This window comes from Manis javanica, chromosome 3 (genome assembly GCF_040802235.1).
Source record: "Manis javanica isolate MJ-LG chromosome 3, MJ_LKY, whole genome shotgun sequence".
Taxonomy (NCBI): domain Eukaryota; kingdom Metazoa; phylum Chordata; class Mammalia; order Pholidota; family Manidae; genus Manis; species Manis javanica.
The window spans coordinates 151543390-151558247 of NC_133158.1; the positions used below are offsets into that span (position 1 = coordinate 151543390).

General features: G+C 56.4%; 1 protein-coding gene across 1 annotated transcript; it reads right to left on the reverse strand.

Annotated features, from left to right (window-relative positions):
- Positions 1-3328: 3328 nt before the first annotated feature.
- On the reverse strand, positions 3329-13789 carry LOC140848279 (pleckstrin homology domain-containing family G member 4B-like). The gene is given in 12 exon segments (XM_073230482.1): positions 3329-3736; positions 4022-4338; positions 4568-4688; positions 5470-5702; positions 6357-6525; positions 7776-8012; positions 8085-8174; positions 9347-9586; positions 10733-10741; positions 11881-11987; positions 11990-12539; positions 13706-13789. Coding segments are annotated over 12 exon segments (2565 nt in total).
- Between the last annotated feature and the right edge of the window lie 1069 nt (positions 13790-14858).

A 14858-nucleotide genomic window follows, 5' to 3' on the forward strand; every position in this document is an offset into this window, starting at 1 on the left:
CAAACCATGGTCCAGGAGCCTAAGTCATGGGTGGTTTTGATCTGCTGGAAGGGGAGGGAGTCACCGATCAGAACTGGGGTCACTGGCCATCAGGAGCGACCTAGGGGATGAGCCCTAAGGGCCCGGTCCTCAGACTCTAGGCTCAGCACACCCTCAAGATGGGGCGTTCCCTTCTGTTGCTGCCCAGGCAGGCATGTGGGGGTGTTTCCCAGAGGCGGGGACTGCTCTTGCACAGTGAAGATGTCCATGACCAGGGGTGGGTGGGGGCTGGATGAGGCTCTGAGAAGGTCTCTTTGAAGGAGATGGCTTGTGGTTTCCTGTCTGATTGGCCCCTTTCCCAGGTCGCCTCAGGCTCTCTCAGGGGACCGTGTTTCCACGTGTACATCTAGGGTGGTGTCTGGAGCCTCCTGTTCTCCCTGCAACAGGTGGGGGCAGACCCCTGGCCATCCCAACTCCCCAAGGTGAAAGCACATTTTGTATCAGCCCTAGGGAGGGTGGGATTTGCACACTTGCCAGAGGGGCCCTACTCTAGGCAGAACCCTGATCCTCAGCAGCAGTGGCATCCAGCTTGCATCTCAGAGGGCTGGGTTCAGAAACTGCCCACTGACCGCCAGCCCTCCACCCAGGATGTGGGGCGCTGATGAGGAAGCCAGAGCCCACACCACCCGCCTGGGATCAGCACGTGGCTGATGGCATGGGTTCAGGCCTCTGCGTGCTGGGTAGAATCAGTGCCCAGAGAAGACCCCAGGTCTCTGCTGTTCAGTGGCACCCAGCATGGTGCTAGACCTTTGGTTCCACAGCCAGGCTTGCTGGGCACCTGGCATGGAGGTGTGGGTGAGGAGCCAGTCCCCAGGGGTCTGTGTGGCCCAGGGAGATCCAGCATCGTCTGGCATGCACGGGGCCCCATCCCAGCCCCACCTGGGCCTCTTGCATAGGGGTCTCAGAAGGTACTCACGATTCTGGTGACCTGGCCTCTGCTGAGTGGCAGATGTGAGCCCCTCTGTGGAAGACTGGGGGTAGGCACCCTGGGGTCCTTGTCAGAGAACAGACCCTGGGAGGATGGGGCTGCTGTCCCCCAAGATGCTCTGTGTGGACCTGGTCCCTGAGAAGAAAAACCACTTCAGGATTGGACCATCGGCTTGCCACCCTCCAGTGCCTAGCTGCCCCTCCCACCCATCGTGCCCACCAGTCAGGGGCCCCTGAAGCTCTTAAATTGGGAATGAGGTATTTCCTGCTCGGCATACAGATTTATGATGTGACAACCTGTAAGGCTGGCTCTAAGCAGAAAGGACAGACAGTTGGGAGTCTGGCACCTCTGTGCTTATGAACAGGTCCCTAGCCTGTCCATCTGCAGCAGAGCAGGTCTGTGGAATTTAAGGCCCGGGGAGAGGTGCTCAGGAGACCTCTCCACCATCAGGAAGCCTCCGGCTCAGAGACCAGGATGTGCAGGTCAAAAGGGAGACAGAAAATTAGGCCAAGTGAGGACTTCAGGGTGTAAACAGAAGCTGCACCAGGCAGGGCAGGAGCAGCCTCTGCACAGTCTCCACTTCAGGGGCTGTCCTGCGTCACCCTGGGCCAAGCGTAGCCTCAGGGTCCAGGCATGGGGTCAAGCCTAACTGGTGCAGTCACACCCCCCATGTGCCCAGCTGGTGCCTGCCTGCTTGCTGCTCTGTGGGGATAAGGTGCTGTTTGTACCCTAGTGCAGGATGGCTTAGCTGACCTCGTGAAGGCATACCTTCCCCAAGTCTGTAGTTCTGGCTCTGTGATGGGGGAAGGCAGAGCCCACCTGCCAGCCCAGGTGTGAGCCACCTCCATCACCTCCTGGAGACTGTCACCGCTCTGGGCTGGCAATGCTGGCACATGCCCAGCCTTGCTCCATGCAGGCCTTCCCAGGGCATCAGCCCAGACCTGGGGTGTGGGTGGGGAGGGCAGCCCAAGGTTGCACACAGCACCTAGGCACCCCAAGTAGGTCTCACCTGATGCTTCGGCCCATACACAGACACCTTTGTGGTCAGGTGATGCCTCAGAGATGTTTTCATGGTAGCAATGGCACATTCTGGGCTTGAGTGGGCACCTGGCCTGGCACTATCACCTAGGGATGGGCCTGTTTACGGAATGGGTGTCCTGGGGGGTCACCAGAAACTGCGGTTGTCCACAGCACACCTGCCTACTGTCCACTTGCAGGGGGTGAGAAAACAAGCCCCCATGGTTCTGTGCGCATGTCTGCTCCATCTCCATGGGGATGTGCGCTTGCTTGTGCTTATACGAGATGCTGCTCAATTGGGAAACGACTGACAAAGCACACTGCTCCCCAAGTGCAGGGTGACAGCTCTGGCCTTGTGCGCACTGTGAGGCCCATGCAGCCTGTACGAGCGCCCTTATCCTCATTTGCATTGACGTGACTGTGTGCAGCCACAACAGGCCCCTTCCTGGTTAGCCCTCTGCTCCTCACTACTTCTCTTTCCTGTGAGCTTTCAGACTGAGCTTCTCTGATGAACCCACCTCAGCTGTTCTGGTGTCGCATTTGCCGAATTTTGGTTTTGTTATTTCCGTGGTGCTTGTGGGGCAATTTCACCCATCCAGAAACCTTCTTCCACCCCTCCTGCCACATGCTGCCATGTCCCTGAAGAGGCCCTTGAATGTTTCAGCCTGCTCGAGTGCAGTCATTGTAGCTTCCGCATGCTTAAAATGACTTTATTTCACCATTTTTGAAAGACACTTTTGTCAGGTACGAATTCTAGTTTGAAAGCTTCTCCTTTAAGCGTGTCACAGATGAGATGCCGTCCCGCTCCCAGTGGGGGACCTGCAGCAACCCCCAACCACTCACCTGTACAGAGCCTGCCATCTTCCTCTGGTTGCCTTCAGGAGCTCTTGCCTGCCTCTGGCACCGTGCAGTCTGGTTATGTCTGTTTTTGGGGTTCACGCATCTTCTAGGGCTGTGCGTTTGTAGTTTTGTCAAATTAGGGAAATACTCAGCCATTGTTCCTTTACAATTGTGTTGACCCCAACTTTGGGAACTCTAATTACACATTTATCAGGCTGCTTGGTGTTGTCCTGTAGCCCACTGATGTTCTTTTGAGCCCGTGTTCCATTTGGGACAGGTGCTACTGACATGCCTTCAGTTCAGATAATTTCCTCTGCTGACTTAACTCCTATGCATTTCATCTTAGATGCTGTGGTCTTCTACCCCTCTAAGTTCAGCCTGGGTATCGTTTTGTATCCACCCTGTGCCATTTAACTTTGTGGATGTCAGGGACACAGAACAACCCACAGCTGACAGCAGCATATCACTTCTGGGCTGGTTTTATTTGGCCAGTCATTCTCCTCGTTATGGTTTATGCTTCCTGCTTTGTTGCAGGCCTGTCTTTGGATGTCTGGCAATGGGAATTCTTTGTGTTGGGTGTGGGATATTGTCACCATATAAATTTCCTGGTGCTTTCTTCTGGGACATAGTTAGGTTGCCAGAGAACAGCTGGATCCTCAGGGCGTGGTTGGTGGGTGGGTCCGGGAAGTACTGGGTCACCCTGAAGCCGCCCTGTGTCCTCCGTTTTTCCAGGGTTCCATCAGGCATCACGTGAGCACAGGGGAGTGTTCCAGTTCCGCTAAAGGCTCCATCCTCGTGTGGCCTCCCGCTCTGCACAGGCCTCTGCTCAGTCCTGCAAGCCCAGCCACCTTTGCTCATCTCAGCTCGGGCAGCCTGCCGGGCCCCTCCCGGTCCCCCATCCCTGCACGGGCCCTGGGGACTCTCACAGAGGAAATCAGCACAGCTGCAGGGCTCTCCTGCCTTCCTGTCCTTTGATGCAGGACGTCCAGGCCTTAAAACCTCTTGTTTCGTATCTTTTGTCTGCTTATGTCTTGTTTTGTCTGGTCTTTGTTTTAAATCTGTTCCCTGTTACACATCTTGGATGAAACTGTAAGTTTTTTGTTTTTATAAAAAAGAAATTCTAAATTGTTTGAAAACTTTTGGAAGTACATAACACAAAAAATAAATAAATGAATGTGTGGGCACCCCCACCCAAACCAGCTGCGGGAAGCTGAGTGTGCATGGCTCCCATGTGCAAATGTACTCCCATGTGGAAGGCTGACTCCCTGCCCCCTGCTCCTGCTCGTCCTCCTCGATGCAGGTGGGAATGTCACATGGCCAGTGACGGTGAGCGGAGCTCAGTGGTCTCGCGTGGGCTGGGCAGCCAGGTCCATGCAGGCACCATGGCCCCCGGGTGGAGGGCTGGCTGCTGGAGGAGGATGTGCTGCTCTCTGAGATGGTGGAATGTGGCCTCTTGAAGGGGGCGGCCTGGCCACTGGGAGCAGGCACAGCTGTGGACATTTGGGTCTGTGACTCTGGAGAGGACAGAAAACACGTGAGTCTGGCCTCTGCTCCAGAAGCGCAGCCAGACTCAAGAACGAGAGGCCCATCCAGAGCACCGGCCCAGTTCCTCTCCGTGGGGTCACCCAGGCATGGTGTGGGCCTTACCATCCACCCTCCTGCTGGCCCACAGGGCCCACCGCACACATGGGGCCTGGGTCTGAGTGGGCAGGCAGGGTGAGAGTGATGGCCAAGGCGCCTCACCTGTCTCCTTCGTGATGTAGTCGGCAGCCTGGTCACTTCTGGCCGCATCGCTGGGCTTGATGTCCACAAACAGCTTGTTGCCCGTCCGTCCCCATACACACCACCTCCTGCATACTGAGTTCTAAGATGAAAGAATGCGGCCCATTCCCCAAGCAGTTAGTTGAGTACGATGCCGCCGAAGATGCTCTACACCCAGAACTGTTAGGCCAGGAGCATGTCAGGCTGGCCGGCCCTGCTCCCTGAGTGTTCTTGGGGCCTAGAGGTGGCAGTGCCTCTGACCTGGCCTCAGAGTGTCCCTTTTCAGGGACCAAGAGAAATGCGAGGGGCCTCGGAGACTGGGTGTCCAGCGGGAGAGAAGGGGAGATACCCTGTCTGCTGGTGAAGACTGGTGAGCTGGGCAGCAGGTGCAGCCTGCAGTGGGGACAGACGGGATGGTGGGGGTCAATGGGGACAGCAAGGGACAGAAGACAGAGGGATTTGGGGACAGCAGGGCATGGTGGGGACACTAGGGGACAAAGGGGGGTAGATGGGACAGTGGGGGACAATGAGGACAGCAGGAGACAGAGGGGAACAGTCAGGGACAGAGGCCCCCAGGCCAGGCACACATGCTGTGTGCTGTGTGCTGGGAAGGGCGTGAGCCCAGGTGACCAAGTGACGAGGCACCTCCTGGAGACACAAGCAGAGAAAGAAAGGCAATGATCAGAGCCAGGTGGGGCAGGGGGTTGGGCAAGGGTGGGGGAGGCTGGGGAGGGAGACCCTGCCAGGCAACGCAGCTTCCAGCTCCTGCAAAGGACTGACCCACTGGAAGGGGTTTAGGGGCCATTGGGCTTCCTGAGCAAAGCTGCCCCAAGCACAGATCCAAGCCCAGACCAAAGTCCAGCCTAAACCCTGCTCCCACTCACCCCAAAACCTAGTCTAAACCTGCCCCAAGCCCAGCACCCTGACGTCCCACCACCTCTGTTCCTCAGCGCCTGCCGCCACAGGATCTTCCTGATCACGTCGGTCCAGGTGGTCTTGGCCTCCGCAGAGCTGGCCTGGAGAATGTAGGTGTCCTGGGATTTCCACCTTTGGAACCAGATCTTGAACCTCAAACCGCTGTCACCCACATTCTCCTTCATCCTGATCTCTGCTGTCTGCATCACAAGCCCGGAGGGGCAGCACTGTCAGGAACTCCAACGCCCTCCCTTGAGCAGCTGACCACATTCTGGCTGACCGTTTGACCCCAGCACCTCAGTGCTGGAGATTTGCAGACACCAGGTGGTATGGACAAGGCTGGGCCAGGGTCTCCCATGGATGGGATGGATGGAGTGCCCCCATCTGCACTGGCTCCCTCTCGGAGCCCCCATTTCCCCACTGGAGAAAATGATGGTGGAATGGGAAGGCTCTATGGAGCCCTCTGGCTCTCACCCAGCGCTGCAGGACCCCTGTGATGTCCCTCAGTGCTGGCAGGTAAGGGCTCGCAGGGGTGGTCTTCCCTGGGAGGAGCCTGAGAGCAGGAGACCTCACCCTTAGCCTCCATCAGGGAGGGGCAGGTGAGGGAAGGCCGCCTCCATTCACCATGATCAAAATCCAGGCTGGAGTCATGGACTGAGGAGATGTTTGTTTTCCAGCCTGAGCCAGCACACAGGACTGGAAAGAGCAAATGTCCCTGCAGCTTTGGGAGGTCTGAGGTTTTCAAAAACAGCCAGAGCACCACAGCAAGCAGCAGACACCACGTGCTCCCTGCTTTGTCTCCAGTGGACCAGGCCCGAGCCCCAGTGGCACTGGGCACACGGGAGGAGGGACCCCTTGAAGGACTGCTTGTATGTGTAGGTGTTGTAGACCCCACCCACCTTTGTGGTCTTGCCGAACAGGATGGGGTCTTCAGAGAGGAACACTTTCCTCAAATACTTTCTCCTTCCACAGCAAATGATGAATGCATCCTGGCATCTCAGTGGCCGCTGTTCCTTCAAATTCACCTGCAGACAGAGCAAGTCTCCCTCAGGAATGATTGGATTCCAGCTGATACATCCACCCTGGCCTCTGAGAAGGGGGCTTGAGACTTGAGTTCAATCCCCAATGGCCACTGACTCAATCAGTCCTGCCTGGGAATGAAGCCTCCCCCAAACCCCCAAAGGCCAGGCTTGTAGTGTGCAGACCAGTGCACCCAGGGCAGCAGAGACTCACAGCCCTCCCCACATGTCCAGCTCTGTGCGGCTCTTCTCTCTGGCCCGTGAGTTATATCCCTTACAATAAGCTGGAAATCTAGGAAGTAAAATGCTTCCCTAGGTTCTCTGAGCCACTCTAGCAAATAACTCAAACTCAAAGAGGGGGTTTTTGGAACCTCCAGCCTGTGACTAGGTGGGGTAGGGGGCAATCTCATGGGACAGAGCCCTTAACCTGTGGGGTCTGACACTGGCTCAGGGAGATGGTGTCAGAACTGAGTTGAATTATAGGACATCCAGCTGGGGTTCAAGAGTTGCCTGGATGTGAGGGGAAAACCTATACACTAGGTCTGGAAACGGGTGCCGACCCCTCTTCAGGTTCCTGTGCTTGCCGGTTCACACAGAGGGTCTGCGAAAGCCCTTTCGCGTATGTCAGTTCAGTTCCCCCACCCCCAGAATCCTGCCTGAGTGGCATGTGGGCTGATGCCGTGTGGGAGGCTGCAGTCTCTGCGCCCTTGCCAGGCAATTGCTCCCTTGTGATATGGGTCCCAAACAACAGCAGGTCTCTCCCACAGCCTTCCATCCTGAGGTCAGCCCCGTTTCAGCGAGGCATAGTGTTCTCATTCTGTGTGGGGAATTCTGTAGCCATGCCTTCTGACCTCCAGAGACAAGGGGTCCCATCTGAGAGGGCAGCCTCCTCTTCCTCATGTGCTGGTCCTGCCACGCCACCATGGGGGTGTGTGCGCATTGGCCTTAGCACCCCCAAAGCCCCACAGTACAGCTGAACTGTCGATGCATCCAGTTGATTTAAAACAGCTCCAATAAGTCTGGTCTGCAGCCAGCCTGCTTTTCAAGCATGCAGCTACTGCCCCAGTGGCCCAGACGTTGGGGTCCTTCCTCTCACCCTCCTGCCCCTCTGGTAGAGTCTCAGGCGGGGCCTCTGGGAGGGGTCTGTTTTGGGGATTTTCCTGAAGGAAAGTTCATGTGTTCTTGGCCCTGATCATGTTTTTCCCCTGCACCAGCCCAGAGTCCTGAGCGCATGAGAGCCAGTCAGGGCCTTGGACGCTTAGGTCACAGTAGCGGATGGCATCCACTGTGAGCAGATCGTTGCTGTGGCGCAGCTAGAAGCGGACCACATCCTCGGCGGCTCCAAGTTCCCCCAGCTCCTGCTGTTGGGCCAGGAAGAGGCTGGCCTCTTTGACCGGGTCCTGGAGCAGGAGCGCGTACTTACCCATGCACTGCATGGGCTTCAGCAGGTAGGAGTCCAGGTCCATCTTGTCACCCAGCTCCTGCTGCTTGTCCTGCACAGGCAGGAGAGGGGGTCAGGTGCGACCAGGCTGGGGGCGACTCGGTTCTTGGGGAGGGGGGATGACCTTGAAGAAGATGTTGCCGTGGCCGTGGAGCAGGGCGTCTGCCTGGGGCTTGTTCTTGCTGTAGAGCACGTAGAAGCCAAGCTGTTCCTCCTGCAGAAGAGAACACAGGGCACCTGAGCCTGGTGGGGTTGGAATCGCTGCTGTCCCTGCCATCCATGCAAGTTCTCCCACAGGATGGAGGGAGGAGGCTAGAGGAAGGAGGCAGGAGGCAAGAGGCAAGAGGCTGGAGGAAGGAGGCCGGAGGCTGAAGGCAGGAAGCAGGAGGCTGGAGCCTGGAGGCAGGAGGCTGGGGGCAGGAAGCAGGAGGCTGGAGCCTGGAGGCAGGAGGCAGGAGGCTGGAGGCTTGGACCTGCATCAAGACTACTCAGCTCCTGAAGGTGTGGGAGTGCCCCAGGCCTGATGCCAAGTCCTGGAATTGTCTTAAAGTGGAGTTTGGGGGAAGGGGCAAGAGGGCAAGCCTGGGAGGGCTCAGAATGGGGGGCTTTGAAATGTTACTAAGATTCAAGAGCCAAAGTTGTCCAAACATTTAAAATTCTTGAAATTATTGCCAAAGATACAGAAATTGCACCTTGTGACTACAAGTGTCTTTCAAAAACTAGCTGAAAAGACATAACCTGTGGGATTTATTTCATCTGTGGTGTTTTCCTTGTGGAATGTCTATTTAAAAGTGCTGAGGCAAATGTTTCGTATGCCCACAGTGCAGACCCCCTGGGTGCCTGTGCCTAGAATAGTGCCTGGTAAGCGTTTGCTGAAAGGATTTTCTTTCCAAAGTGAATTAGGAATTTTGTGAAAGACCCTAATGGGGAGACAGTCCGTACTCGTGGCTGAAGAGAGAGCAAGCAGCCCCCTCAGTTAATGTGTGCATTCCATGTGCTTCTGTCAAGAGTCCCCACCAGATTCTCAGAACTAGGCAGGCCTTGCCCCAGGGAACTTTGGGAAGGGTTCTGAAGGGGACCAGTGGGCTTCCTGGGTGTGGCAAGCAAGCTGATTGGGACTTGCTTTGGCTGATTAGCCCTGGGCGTGAAGGTGCAGGGTGGGTACAGATCTAAGCTTGAGGATGTGGGCGAGGCCCCAGCACATGTGGCTCTCCAGAAGGCTGCCATCAGGCGATGTGTATGGGGTGTGGCCAGTGCTGTCAGACCCACAGCTGCCTGCCTGTTGTGGGCCACAAGTCTTACTGTGCCGAGGCACCCATGCCTAACCCCGACAGCAGTGCTCCGACTCTCTTGGCCCTGGGTTCCCTGCAGCCCAGAGGGACTCACGTGTCTGAGGAAGCCCTGGCCCATGGCCAGTGGACAGAGCCCACAGCACTCCAGCTCCCTGAGGAAGTGCCAGCCCTGGAAGTCGTGGAGCTCAGCCCCGTTCCCAAAGATGACATGGCTCTTCCCACGGAGGTCCCGGGGCAGGTCTGCTCTTTCCATTTCTGGAAAATAGTTGTCGATGACATATCCTAAGGACCTGACGTACTCCCTCTCTGTGGAAATCATCTCGGCCATTATGTGCTGTGGTCGATGGCTGGAAGACAGAGAGCCGGTGGGACAGTCAGGCTGCAGGCAAAGACCCCTGCAACACGGTGTCAACGTTTCCGCCTCCTACCGAGACAGAAGCAATGGAAATCCAGAAGGACAGTGGCAGCATGCAGACAGGAGGTTCCCAGCAAGCAGAGCACTTCCAGTCCAGCAATGGCCACTCACAGGAGTGCTCCCAGCCCTGAGTCATTCTCTCACTGTTACCTGGAGTTGCTCCTTTGATGCAATATAAATAGGAAAGATAAAAACAGGGAGGGATGCATATTAGCAGAAAAAATAACTTCCCCATTATTGATCATGGCCTTTACAAATGAGGAGAGATCCTTTTGGAAACTGAAAAGGTGAGATTCACAGGCTCCTGACTTAAGCCCGAGTCATGAGGCCTCTTGTTTCCAGAGGGTGTGATTCTAGCCCCTCTTCAGGGGTTGCTTCAGCGGGACATCCAAACACTCCCAGCAGGGAGCCTCTGCAAAGAAGGCTGTGGAGATTTATGGGGACATGGGTTTCTGATGCCCACCTGCTGCTAACCCACCAGAAGGTATTTCTGCAAAATCAGCTTTGTATAGTGACATCTGACCCTGAGGCCAGGGAGGGATGTGAGCAGGGGGCAGACCTCTTCTCCTCCCCAGTTCCCGCTGGTGTCCAAGCACTGTATATGTCTCAAGGATGCACATGGTACCAATAGGCTTCACTTCACTTGGGTGCTGAGCAGAGTCTGGTGGTGAACTGGGGCCCCACCCTGCCAACAGTGAGGCACATTGCTTTCTTCTTTATTTGATAGCATCCTACCAGCAACTTTCTTAAAGTACTCAATCCCAATGACGCTAATGGGGGTGGCAAATTTTTTGCATATATTTGGTTTTTTCAAGTGGAAAAATTTCAAGTGGTGGTCTGAAGAGCTACAGAGTGCACCCACTGCAGCTGGCTTGGAGAATGTGTGCTTTCCCACACCTGCACAACAAATTTTACAAATGCTATTGTTTTTGCAAAAATGGCACCTTCTGGTGGGTCAGTAACTGCTGCAGGCCTGGAGGAGCCCCCAGCAAACCAGAGGGCCACCATTACAGCAAGTATGCGCCATGGAGTCACCTCCTGTGAACACTCACTGAAAATAAGCACCCTTAAATACTCTGGAACAAAATAAAATTAGTGGTCTGGGTATTTGGACCAAATGGAAATTGACTTGCGGACATGATGGCTCGGAATTTCCTGGGAGATGCCTGCTGGCCAAGTGACAGGAACACCCCCAGACAGGCAGCAGGACTGTCTCCACTGTCCTGGTGTCTGTGGAGGGCCCCACTCCAGACCTGGGCTTGTTGGGTCTGTGGCTTGGATGCAGCAGGCAGGGGACTATCCTCAGGGCAAAAAGCAGGACAGGTCCCCACGTGTTCTCCTGGACCCAGAACAACCAAGGGCTGCTCTCAGCAGGTGGACAGCCCAGCCCCTGTGTTCTGCAGCCCCTAAACCTTCAAAATGAGCTTGGTGGAGCTGGAAGGTGGTTCACAAACCTCGTGCCTTCCCTGCAATGCAGATGCTCCCAAGTCCCCAAAGTCCCACCTTTTAAGGAGCACATTGTAACAGCCAGAGGTAGGGAAACTTGAAGGAGTGTTTCAGAAGACTTATGTAACCCCCTCAGGTCAGATTAAGGCCTGTTTTGGAAGACACCTACCTCCAGTCAGTCCACCGTTCTCTAGAGAAATGGACAAACAGGCACGGGACAAGCAATGCCCAGCAATGCTGCTATCAGCCATTAGGCATGGGTGGAGTTCTTCCCCACTTTTATCCAAACTATTAATAAGAAAATGTTTACAAACATTTTCTTAAATATTTGACACATTAAAATGGACACATCTGTTTGGGCAATAGGTAAATGGGTGCATATCTCTAGTCTCAACACTTAGGGTCTTTTTGTAAAAGCAATTTTTAAGGTAAAATTTTCATATTGTGGCCTTTATTTGCCTTTTGTAAATTTCTAAAATAAGGGCTCCTTAAATGACTAGACTTGGTTATGTAACCATCAGAGTGGGTATGCCACATTACCTCAGGTCATGGAAAAGAAGCAGTTTTCAAGGATTCTGTTCTAAACATGGAAAGTAATTAACACCTTGCTTAAAAGCAAAGGCACGCGTGTTTCAGCCTGGACTGGACAGGACGGGCTGGGAGGGGTGCATATGGATTCTCTGCTTTGTAGGAGCACATGGAATGGCTCTGGGTGTCTAGATCTCCCCTGAGCACTGGGCCTGAAGGCCGGAGGGCTCCCTTCTCACCTTCCTGCTCTCTCTCTTTCTCCCGTCGTCCTCACGGGGCCGGGTCCTGGTGGGAGAGGACAGACTCCGGTTCCGAGGGGGGCTCTCAGCACCCTGGCTCAGGGGCCCACCTTCTCTGGGGCTGTGGCAGTGGTGGTCTCCAGTCCTCTGACGAAGAACCCCGTGTGGCCTGGCCAGTGCCCATTCCTGGGGCCACAGCCTAATGGAATCTCAAAGCTTTGTGTTTTCTTCATGATTTTCTTCAGGGGGTGTTTCCTGGGGTGGCCACTGGGTGTCTGCATGAGTTCAGAGTAGGTGGAGCTGTTGTCCAGGACATGCACACCTGGGCCCAGGTGCCCACTCTCCTGCCCACACAGAGTGGTTTGTCCAGGGAGCGGTGGGGCCCACTGTCCAGTGTGGACCTCGGGGTCACTGAGGCAAGTCCAGGATTGCTTATGGTGTCCCCTCTCAGCCCTCTGAGCAAGCACCTGCTTCAGGGGGCTCCAGTTCAAAGGTGGGGCACCGGGGCCCGGGTGGTCACAGAAAGGGCCTCTTGAAGCTGCAAGGCCCTGTGCCACTGCTGCAGGGCCTGCTGGCCGCCCAGGCCCCACCCCACTGCCTTGCCCAGGGAAGCTCCCCACAGTCACCTCCGTGGGCTCCTGTTGACATCTCTTTAGATACTAGGGAACCGGCTCTCGGCCCAAGGGTTCTGGGAGCTCACGGCACTAAGGCATCCACCCACCCACCTGCACAGCAGAGGAGCGAGCTGGTCAGGGCAGCAGGAGGCCACTGCTGCCAAGATGGCCTGGAATGCCTGCCTGATGCTGTGCGGCCAAGTGTGGCTCGTGTGAACTCAGGTCACAGGACTGCTATGCAGGTCACTCAGACGCAGGACCAGGGTGAGCCAGACGGAGAGGCAGGAAGACCCCTCTGCCCACAGTGGCAGCTGCTGGCTGGACTTTCCCACTGGGAGACCAGGTGAGTTTGTGTCTTAGCCTGAGGGGTTTGTGTCCGGCAGCAGTCAGAGTGCTTGCCTCAGTGGGAGGGGAGGGCCTGAGCTTCCCTTTGTCAGAGTAAAGCCCTGGGGAGGATGGGATGAGTGTGAGAAGGCTGCCCTCACGCTCCTGTTGAGCTCTCTGAGGGGAAATGGGTGTGCAGATTAGGACGGGTGTTTTCTAAACCCTTCAACATATTCGGGTTTGACTGTTACTGAACTGGGAGCAGGCAGGCTGTGCTGCATGACTGTGCTGCAGTGGTAGAGTTCCTACTGCTTCTTGGAAAAATTAGCAAATTACCGTGTTAGAAACTTTTCTTTCTTTTCTTTTTTTTTGTTTTGGTATCATTAATCTACAATTACATGAGCAACATTATGTTTACTAGACTCCCCCCATTACCAAGTCCTCCCCACATACCCATTGCAGTCGCTGTCCATCAGCATAGTAAGATACTATAGAATCACTACTTGTCTCTGTGTATACTGCCTTCCCCGTGCCCCCCACCCCCTACATTATGTGTGCTAATTGTAATGCTCGCTTTCCCCCCTTCTCCCTCCCTTCCCACCCATCCTCCCCAGTCCCTTTCCCTTTTGTAACTGTTAGTCCATTCTTGGGTTCTGCGAGTCTGCTGCTGTTTTGTTCCTTCTGTTTTTTCTTTGTTCTTATACTCCACAGAGGAGTGAAATCATTCGAGAGTTGTCTTTCTCCACCTGGCTTATTTCACTGAGCATAACACCCTCCAGCTCCATCCGTGTTGTTGCAAATGGTAGTACGATTTGTGTATATGTACCACCTCTTCTTTATGCATTCATCTACTGATGACAGGTCGCTTCCATTTCTTGGGCATCTACTGGGCGAGAGCGTCGATCACGTGAGTCTTGCGGCTGCGCAGTAGCTGCAGGTGCTGCCACCGCCTTATTCAAAGTCAGTAGCATCGGGAGCGCCGCCAAGAGATGCTGCTGCTGCTGCTCCCTCAATGTTCGGTCGGCCGGCCCGGGAAGAGCTGCGCGCGCCGTCCTGTCCACGCTGCGGGCTGGGCGGAGACCAGATGCTGAGGAACCCGCGCGTGCTCGGCTGCGCCGTCCTTCCGGCGCGCATGCGGGGGCGGCACCGGCCCGGACTTGGAGCCGCTGCCCTCGCCGGACTTCGGAGAGCTCGGCGAAGAGGCAGCTCCCGCTCCTGCGGATCTGCGGTGAAGGGTCCAGAGCAGGCCCTGCTTCAGGGTGAAGGCGACGGCGACGGCTCTGCGGGCCAGAAGGTACGTGGCCGCGGGGCGCGGCGGGACCCGAGCGGGGCGCGGCGGGACCCGGACGGGGCGCGGCGGGACCCGGACGGGGCGCGGGGAACCCTGCCTCCGCCTGAGTGCGCGGCACAGCCAGACGAGGGGGCGGCCGTGCGAGTGGCTGCCCGGCCGACGCGGGTGGTGGGCTCGCGGGACCCGCTCGGGGGCCGGGAGTTGGCGCGCTGCGAGGGAGGGGCCGCCCGTGAAGGAAGGGAGCGGAGCGGGTGCACCCGGGGCGGATGTTCCAGCGGCCGGTGAAGTTCGCTGGGGTGGGTGGAAGGGGCGCGCCCGAGCCGCTGCTCCTCCGTCCGGGCCCGGGTGGTGAGGGCGGCTGCTCTCCGCCCCGCGGCGCGCGTCCGCCCTGCCCCGGGCCGCCCCGCCGACCTGCCCCCGCCGCTCTAGCCCGGGCCGCAGGCGGTGGGGACGGGCCGGGCCGGGCCGCGCAGACGGGGAGGCCGGTGGGCGTTTTGCCGTGTGTGGATTTTCTCGGCGGGGGCCTCGAGGGCGAGGGCCTGGCGGGCTGAGGTTCAAGTGTGACCCGCGGCGGGGCGGCGGGCGAGAGGCCGCCGAGAGGCAGCGCCTTTAAAATTAAAACTTTTCTCAAGAGGTACTTCTCGTGTCTTTTATTTGGGAATGAAGTTTCTTTACTTTGGTCTGGGAACTGACAGTGCAGTTTATTGTATTTAGAAATTCCTATCTTTCTGTAATTTCGGTTTGTAATC